The sequence below is a fragment of the Ranitomeya imitator genome, chromosome 7, assembly GCF_032444005.1.
Source record: "Ranitomeya imitator isolate aRanImi1 chromosome 7, aRanImi1.pri, whole genome shotgun sequence".
NCBI classification, from domain to species: domain Eukaryota; kingdom Metazoa; phylum Chordata; class Amphibia; order Anura; family Dendrobatidae; genus Ranitomeya; species Ranitomeya imitator.
This window is the reverse complement of record NC_091288.1, coordinates 16,288,957-16,298,920: the sequence shown is the minus strand read 5'-3', so window position 1 is coordinate 16,298,920 and position 9,964 is coordinate 16,288,957. Positions and strand designations below refer to the sequence as shown.

General features: G+C 44.8%; 1 protein-coding gene across 1 annotated transcript; it reads right to left on the bottom strand.

Moving 5' to 3' along the window:
• Window positions 1-399: 399 nt before the first annotated feature.
• LOC138645799 (uncharacterized) lies at window positions 400-9,356 on the bottom strand. The gene is made up of 2 exons (XM_069735312.1): window positions 8,811-9,356; window positions 400-1,776 (listed from the first exon to the last, which is right to left on the bottom strand). Exons 1-2 carry the CDS (start codon window positions 9,344-9,346, stop codon window positions 1,176-1,178), a joined length of 1,137 nt encoding a protein of 378 aa, XP_069591413.1. The 5' UTR covers window positions 9,347-9,356; the 3' UTR covers window positions 400-1,175.
• Window positions 9,357-9,964: the final 608 nt, after the last annotated feature.

Below are 9,964 nucleotides of genomic sequence, written 5' to 3'. Positions count from 1 at the left end.
CAGCTCACCTCCTCCTCCTGTACAATGACTGATAACACCTCTATATACAGTAGATAACACAGGATCCACCATTCACAATAGGTGATGTCACAGCTCACCTCCTCCTCCTGTACAATGACTGATAGCACCTCTATATACAGTAGATAACACAGGATCCACCATGCACAATAGGTGATATCACAGCTCACCTCCTCCTCTTCTCTTCTAAGCCATCTTTTAACCATAATGAGGACATGCTCAATAAATACTAATTCTGTGGTGTCGGAGTCAGTTGCTCCTTATGTCCATGTGCCCAATAGGAAGTAGGAGCTTAATATTGAGCCTAGTGCCCAACATGAAAATGATTATACATTTTTTTTTTTCTTAAATATATAGATCATGATGTGGAAAAAAAACCAAAACATTATACATTTTTATTAAACTACATTTAGTATAAGGATTTGATTAAAACACCAGTTCATTTTCTGTTGCTACATTCCATGTAAAGAGATAACGCGAACGCTAATATTGGGGGCCGAGCAATATACCGTAATATGCTGTTACCACCAAAGCCTCCATTAAAGGAACCTGAGGTTCAGAAAAGCCTCCAAACCTATTCCCAATGCTGTGCAGGTAGCACCATCCAGTATCGGTCACTAGAACTGGGATATGCTGCAAGTCGCAAGTGCAGAGCTTCGGCAAACTGGAGGCTGCAGTGGTGGCGGACCCATCCCCCATTAGTCAGTGATGACCTCTCCTACTGTGAATGTCCCATTTAGGGTTTGTCCATTCTTCGTTGTTTCTGTGCTCCCTATGAATTGGCTCATTGAGAAGTGACCACTAGTGATGAGCGCAAATGTCTGCCGAGGGTGCTGGGTCTGCTCCGAGTATGGATGGTGCTGGATCCGCACTTCCACGCTCTGGGGATCGTTTGTAGTAAGGAATGTTCCTCAGCTCAGTTTTGGGCTGGGTCCAGATGAGCGTATTTCACGGTCAGTATATGGTCTATGATCCATGGACTGACCGTGGGTCTCCTGACCGTTGCTTGCAGCCTACATGTATCTATGGGGGCTTTCAGTTTGGGTCAGGAGACCCGTGGCCAGTCTGGTCATTGCCGTTTGTGAATGAACCATGAAATACGCCCATGTGAGCCCATATCAGGCCCAATGTCCTCTAATCCTTACTAGCCCTTGCGGTTAGCCGTTCTCGTCGACCTCCTGCAGACTTTCCCTTAGCTGTAATCCCATGCAGGACTCTGTGCACACCGAGTCCTGGACGTTCTCCCCGCAGCAGGAGTAGGAACCCTCCACGTACGGTTTCCGGTGGTTCATCCAAGTTTCGAATACAGCACAAATGTCATCGGCCCTCAGTAAGGTCCCTTTCCGGACCCCCATAGGCTCCTCAGCATCACTTGTTCCATCGAGGATGTGTCTGTAGCCCAACATTTGTGCCACGCAGAGAATTAATGTTCCAATTTGAGATCCGTGGTCCAACCGAGGCTTCTGTTTCCAGAAGAGGGGGCACAGATACACGATGTCCTGGGGTGCAGGGTAGGCGAAGAGAATTTCGTTTCTTGGCTTTTTGTCACACTTGAACGTCACCGTCCTCAGTTTCTCTACCAGGTCTCCTAGAAGGGTCCTCGAGATTAGAGGGAACGATACCGTGGGTTGCAGTAGGTGAGAATTATCCACAACGAGACCCTTTCTGTGGACGTCGGTCAGGACATTCAGAGTTGCCTTTCTAGAAGTTTCTGCCACCGTCCTCTGCTCTTCATCCATTTCACTATGTAGAAAAAACCTAAAGGGGAAGAACAGAACATATGAGGAACCACCCATGGTAGAGAATACCACCACTGACTCGTTTCCCTATGCAGATATTTTCAATTCCTACCAGGCGTTCATCAGACCGACACACATGGAGCAATTTATTTGTAATGGTGACAACTAGAGATACAATGAGTTAATTCTGCACAAAACGTGTTTGGAATTAATATTTGGAAGTTTGCAATCTGCATAAGTTTCCAACTTACCGTACTTGGACTTAGTCATGTTACAGATAGCATAAGATGGAGAAGAAGAATCATGTGACCTCAGGGTGGCCGGATCGGTGGGCTTCTCCATAACCCCACCCTATGGCACCGGGACTACAGGTCTGAGGTCACTGATGACTCAAAGCCAGAATAAAAGCTCAGGCAGGAAAGGCAGCTGCTTTTTTTTTTATGAAGAACATGGATAAGAGAGAGGATTTCGGAGCTCAGAGAGCGAGACAACGTACATGAGCTACTCACCCTGTGTTAGACAATGGCCTGCTGCTATCAGTGCTGCAATATTGTCCCATTTTCTGCACAAACTACAACTATTAACCCCTTCACCACGTTGCAATATTAGATTTTTTACACTTTATTTTTTTCCTCCCCTTCTTCCCAGAGCCATGATGTTTTATTTTTATGTCAACATGGCCGTACGAAGGCTTGTTTTTTTTTGCAGGATGAGTTTACTTTTGAACAACACCATTGATTTAATCCATATAATGTTCTGGAAAACAGGAAGAAAAAAGAAGACACAGAAAAGTGCAATTCCACAATTTTTTTTTTTTGTTATTTACCATGTTGACTAAATACTAACACTGACCTGGCACTATGATTCGCCAGGACATTATGAGCACGCAGATACCAAACGTGCGTAGATTTTTTTTTTTAAGTGGTGAAAAAATAGATACCTTTTGTATGAAAAACTAAGTTTGCTTATTTCACCATTTTCTGAGACCCTTAACATCTCCTTTTTTTGGGATCTGGGGCCTGGTGAGGACTTATTTTTTTGCACCCTCAACTGTTACCATTTTGGTGTAGATGAGATGTTTTGATCGCATTTTATTCCAATTTGGCCACTGCCCCCCAAAAAACATAATTCTGGAGTTTTGATTTTTTTTTCATCGTTATGTCGTTTACTGATCAGATAAATTTATTCTATATTTTGATAGATCAGACATGTCTGAACTCAGTGATTCTAAATATGTGTATATCTTTTATTTATGTTCTAAAAAACAAAAGGGAAGTGAGTTGAACTATATATATATATATATATATATATATATATATATGTGTGTATATATATATATATATGTATGCATATATGCTGCCTCTTTTTTTAGTGTTTATATATATATATATATATATATATATATATATATATATATATATATATATATATATATATATATATATATATATATATATATATATAAACACTCAAAAAAGAGGCAGCACTCCATGATTCAGGTGAAAAATGTGGAAGGTTTAATCGACCCACATAGCCGGGCGACGTTTCAGCTCCATCTGACCCTTTATCAAGCAGTGAGTAACCATTCCAAGTGTCTATTTATATGTGTCTCAACCCATATTAGATTAGGTCCAATCATAAATTACATATTCATAATGACATATACATTATTCATTCATATTTACATCCAGTGCTCATTTATATTTGCATCCTGTGCTATATATAAAGTGCATTGTGCTTATGTGCATTAAAAACCATACTATCTATAACCCAGCAGATCATCCTGAAGATATTCACAATTATAATGATAATAGATATATTAGTGTTAATTATGTTTACATTTCTCTGCACTCATCCCTGTCTTTGGGGTATGCTGGGTAGGTGTCACCCAGAAATAAGTGAATTTTTAATGCCACCACTTTACTCCTACAAAAGAAGCAAAAATATAGGGGACTATCTAATAAAATCAGATATTGGGCCTTTAATGAGAAACCAACAATTGACACTGACGGGCAAAAAGAAAAGGGGTTGTTATCCCTGTTTGTCCTGTGTGAATTGTACACATATGCTGAAGGGCCCCACTTTTGAGCAACCTGAAACAGGCAAAGTCTATCAGATAAAAGAGTTCCTGACATGTGATACAGACCATGTAATATACCTCTTAACCTGCCCGTGTAATCTTTGGTATATTGGTGAAACAATATGTGCATTTAAAGTGCGGATGAACCAACATAGGTATACCATCAGAAAGAAAAGAATGGACCTCCCAGTCCCCAAACATTTTGTGGACTGTAACCACCAAGAAAAAGATCTTAAATGTAGGATCATTGATGTGGTCCCGATTCAGAGGAGGGGAGGCAATAGGGAACAGATTCTAAAAAAAAGGGAGCTCAAATGGATCTATGAGTTGAAAACACTCAAACCGAAAGGATTAAATGCAGATTTTAGTATTCATACGGTGTTATAGGGGGGTATGTACTAACCTTTTTCCTTCCTGTATAATTGGGGCCAGGATGTTTTAAGATATGTTGGATACTTCATATCAGTAATTTTTATCTTATTTTTTACCCATCAGATGCTATTCCTGAAAAAGTCACCTGGACAGAATGTGGTATCATGGAGGAGAAAGATATTAATTATTTTTGTTTATGTTTATTTTTTATTACTAAATATACACAAATATTCAATGTAATATTTGCTGTTTGGCTATTGCAGTGCCTATGACCCGGGTGGATTTCTCATCTAAATAAACAGTAAAAACAACTGAGGTGTTGAATGTCTTTAGTATATGAGATAAGTGGACCAGAACAATGGTGCGAATACCATATAGGTGTTATGTCTGCAACACTTTGGTCCGGAGGGACAACTGAGGGGCAGAGTAACTCTATTGGCTCACGGGGACTGTTTTGATAAGCAGTCGTCCGTAGTGCCGAGGTATGTTTATGCATCTTATATAGTCCATCAAAGTGAATATACTTGGTTCTTACAGATCTTAAATAAACATAAAATAATACATATTCCTTATTGGGTGTTAGATCCGCTTGCTTTGGATGTGGGCGCTGTGTGTAGCCAGACAGCATTGTATGGTAAATGGCTGATTTTAAATTAATATAAAGCCCCTTTATGTGTAATCGTGCAGCTGCTGACATATGAGTGTCCTGCTTAGCGCTGCAGCGCGAGCATTATTAATATGCATAAGTATGGGCTACATAGATAACAGAGTGAATAATCAGCCACTACCAACATGGCGGTTTTCGGCGCTACTGCGCATGCGCCATGTGTAAAATGCCACACAGAGCGCCTCATTGGCCGATATGGCGTTTCAGCATGATGATGCGACTGTGACATGCGCAGTGAGCGGCAGAGAACGCCGACCTGCAGGCATGTCGTCCTCCATGAGCCCACATGAAAGACAGGGATGAGTGCAGAGAAATGTAAACATAATTAACACTAATATATCTATTATCATTATAATTGTGAATATCTTCAGGATGATCTGCTGGGTTATAGATAGTATGGTTTTTAATGCACATAAGCACAATGCACTTTATATATAGCACAGGATGCAAATATAAATGAATAATGTATATGTCATTATGAATATGTAATTTATGATTGGACCTAATCTAATATGGGTTGAGACACATATAAATAGACACTTGGAATGGTTACTCACTGCTTGATAAAGGGTCAGATGGAGCTGAAACGTCGCCCGGCTATGTGGGTCGATTAAACCTTCCACATTTTTCACTTAAACTATGGAGTGCTGCCTCTTTTTTGAGTGTCTGTAAACTTGGTGCAATCGCTGCACTGGTTGCCTGAGGCCCTGCACCTGAAGATAAGTACTCGAGTTGTGCTGTTCCTTTTTTTCTACTATATATATATATATATATATATATATATATATATATATATAGTTTTTCTTTTTTTTCTATTTTTTACTTGCTTTGATAGTCATTGCTTTGTATTCCGATGGCTCCACAAAATGCAACAAATCATTTCTGTTACTTTGTTGCTAATGTCTTTAGGCCAAAGATAGGAAGGAGGAAGCAACATTGAATAAAAAATGAACAGACGGCTTCAAGCTGTGAAAAGATCTAAACAAGTAATTTCCTTTCTTCTTCCAAAAATGTTAGATACTGAGACAGAACCTCTGCGGCGGAGCTGGTTCTCTCTGAGGAGATCCAACCTGTATACGGACACCTACTCGCATGCAGCAGCAGTTAGTAACTGTATGTAAATCAGATTCTGCTGCAGTTAGATTCCTAATCCCATGCAAAAATGTTCACAGTAACCCCCCACCATGTACCACTGGGGGGTGTGCCAGAGGGGCTTCAGGTCTCCCTGCGCCCCCTATGTATCCCCCCACCATGTGCCACTGTGGTTATGTGGAGGAGGGGCTTCAGGCCTCCCTGTTTACTAACCCCCCCCCCACCATGTACCACTATGGTTATGTGGTGGAGGGGCTTTAGGCCTCCCTGCACCCCCTGTGTACCCACCCCCACCCCATCATGTACCACTGTGGTTATGTGGCGGAGGGGCTTCAGGCCTCCCTGCGCCCCCTGTGTACCTCCCCCCCACCATGTGCCACTGTGGTTATGTGGTGGAGGGGCTTCAGGCCTCCCTGCACCCCCTGTGTACCCCCCACCATGTACCACTGTGGTTATGTGGTGGAGGGGCTTTAGGCCTCCCTGCACCCCCTGTGTACCCCCCACCATGTACCACTGTGGTTATGTGGTGGAGGGGCTTCAGGCCTCCCTGCGCCCCCTGTGTACCTCCCCCCCACCATGTGCCACTGTGGTTATGTGCCGGAGGGGCTTCAGGCTTCCCTGTGTACCTCCCCCCACCATGTGCCACTGTGGTTATGTGGCGGAGGGGCTTCAGGCTTCCCTGCACCCCCTGTGTATCCCCCACCCCACCATGTACCACTGTGGTTATGTGCCGGAGGGGCTTCAGGCCTCCCTGCACCCCCTGTGTACCCCCCACCATGTACCACTGTGGTTATGTGGCAGAGGGGCTTTAGGCCTCTCTGCACCCCCTGTGTACCTCCCCCCCACCATGTACCACTGTGGTTATGTGGTGGAGGGGCTTCAGGCCTCCCTGCACCCCCTGTGTACCTCCCCCCCACCATTTACCACTGTGGTTATGTGGCGGAGGGGCTTCAGGCTTCCCTGCACCCCCTGTGTATCCCCCACCCCACCATGTACCACTGTGGTTATGTGCCGGAGGGGCTTCAGGCCTCCCTGCACCCCCTGTGTACCTCCCCCCACCATGTACCACTGTGGTTATGTGGCGGAGGGGCTTCAGGCCTCCCTGTGCCCCCTGTGTACCTCCCCCCCACCATGTACCACTGTGGTTATGTGGCGGAGGGGCTTCAGGCCTCCCTGTGCCCCCTGTGTACCTCCCCCCACCATGTACCACTGTGGTGATGTGGCGGAGGGGCTTCAGGCTTCCCTGTGTAACTCCCCCCACCATGCACCTCTGTGGTTATGTGGCGGAGGGGCTTCAGGCCTCCCTGTGCCCCCTGTGTACCCCCCCACCATATACCACTGTGGTTATGTGCCGCAGGGGCTTCAAGCCTCCCTGCGCCCCCTCTGTACCCCCCCACCTTGTACCACTGTGGTTATGTGGCGGAGGGGCTTCAGGCCTCCCTGCACCCCTTGTGTACCCCCCACCCCACCATGTACCACTGTGGTTATGTGGCGGAGGGGCTTCAGGCCTCCCTGTGCCCCCTGTGTACCCCCTCCCCCACCATATACCACTGTGGTTATGTGCCGGAGGGGCTTCAGGCCTCCCTGCGCCCCCTCTGTACCCCCCCACATTGTACCACTGTGGTTATGTGCCGGAGGGGCTTCAGGCCTCCCTGCGCCCCCCGTGTACCCCCACCCCATCATGTACCACTGTGGTTATGTGGCGGAGGGGCTTCAGGCCTCCCTGTGTACCCCCACCCCATCATGTACCACTGTGGTTCAATTCAAAAAATTCCGGCACTCATAGAAGTCTGCAAATTAGATTTATTCCAATGCAATCCCAATATATAACGTTTCGGTCTGAAACTTAGACCTTCATCAGACTAGGATTGAAAAAACAAAACAAAATAAACAATAAAGGTCAGACAATATATACATATATGCCTAAAACGAGACAGAAACAGTCATCTTTATGCATACAACATCCGAGAGAGATTCACGTAAAAAAGGCGTACGTGAGAGAATATATATACAAGCATTGCATACAGAATAGTGTAATATTACAACATAATTTGCACAAAGAGTCACGTCACTCCAGTATATGAGAAGAGCACTTCCTTGGGATATGGTAGATGTATATACTGGTACATAGTAACAAAAACAGCCGTAGTGAACACTAGTATAGGAATAACATAGAAAGTATAACATCGTACAAGCAATGTGAATGATGTCTCAATAAATCCTAAAATAGGATATATAAAGTATCTCAGGGTTCCATGGAGATAAAAAGCAAAAAGCAAAAAGCAAAACATACAGCCGGGTTCCCTGGAGAAAAAAATAAAAATGCAAAACATGCAGAAAAAAATGCAGAAAAAAATGGAAGTGCAAAAAATAAGTCAAAGAGATACGGCTTAAACCCAAACAGGTAAGGAGCCACATATCCATAACGGCATCACGACATAGAAGCCGCGGCTTCTATGTCGTGATGCCGTTATGGATATGTGGCTCCTTACCTGTTTGGGTTTAAGCCGTATCTCTTTGACTTATTTTTTGCACTTCCATTTTTTTCTGCATTTTTTTTTTAATTGTACTTATTAAGGGTGTGGTATCCCTCTCCGAGCACCTCCCAGTTACAGAGTGACGTGCTATATATTTTTTTTGTACCACTGTGGTTATGTGGCGGAGGGGCTTTAGACCTCCCTGCACCCCCCGTGTTCCTCCCCCCAACATGTACCACTGTGGTTATGTGGCGGAGGGGCTTCAGGCTTCCCTGTGTACCTCCCCCCACCATGTACCACTGTGGTTATGTGCCGGAGGGGCTTCAGGCCTCCCTACGCCCCCTGTGTTCCTCCCCCCGTTTTACCTCATATCCGAGTCCTCACAGACGGAGTATACGGACGTCTCCCCACAACAGGTATAAGAACCGTTCACGTAATTCCCTTTGTGCCTCATCCAGAATTCGAAGGCATCGCAGATGAGACGCCCCCTCAGGACCGGTCTCTGGTCTTCTTCCATCCTGGCCATTATCCAGATCTCATCATCGTACCCTAGAATACAGGCGGCTGCTGTGATTAATGACCCCGGGCGGGAGCAGGGTCTCAGATCTTCATGTCGAAGCCAAAACTCTTGGCACAGGCCAACGACGGGTGCACCTGGTATTGGGTAGACGGCGCCAATGTCAGACTTGGTTGTATGGTGCTTGAGCAGCTCGATCTGCTGCAGAGTGTGAATAAGGTCTTCTACGAGCTGCGGGCAGATCAGAGGAGCCTTCTCTGCCCGCTGCCCATAGTCTCTGCCTGGCTCTGCCAGCAGCCACCCCTTCTTGTTGAGTGCGTCATGCAGAATATTCAGAGTAATGATGAGCGCCTCCACCGCCGTCCGGTCCTCATCCTCCGCCATCGACCCCAGCTCAAAGTAGTCACACATGTCTCCAAGTCACAGAGAGAGAAGTCAATCTCTGCAGGAGTCCTCGCCTAATAAACTCTCCGAGCTTTCACTTTCCATTATCATTTATCACTAAGTGAGAGGAAAGAATGGAAAGTGAACACTTCCTGCAAAGTTATCAGGTTTCTGTTCTCTGAAACCAAATATTGTATTCACATACTGTCTATTAATTATTGAATCAATCAATAAAAATGAGACTCACTGTACATACATCACAGAGCCTGAGTTACATCCTGTATTATACTCCAGAGCTGCACTCACTATTCTGCTGGTGCAGTCACTGTGTACTTACATTACATTACTGATCCTGAGTTACATCCTGTATTATACCCCAGAGCTGCTCTCAATATTCTGCTGGTGCAGTCACTGTGTACTTACATTACATTACTGATCCTGAGTTACATCCTGTATTATACCCCAGAGCTGCACTCACTATTCTGCTGGTGCAGTCACTGTGTACTTACATTACATTACTGATCCTGAGTTACATCCTGTATTATACCCCAGAGCTGCTCTCAATATTCTGCTGGTGCAATCACTGTGTACATTACATTACTGATCCTGAGTTACATC

Coding starts and splice junctions, on each gene's coding strand:
- LOC138645799 (XM_069735312.1), bottom strand. CDS start 9,346: ATGGCGGAGGATGAGGACCGGACGGCGGTGGAGGCGCTCATCATTACT. Junction 1,777..8,810: donor TGTGAGGACTCGGATATGAG/GTAAAACGGGGG, acceptor CTTCCCCTTTAG/GTTTTTTCTACATAGTGAAA.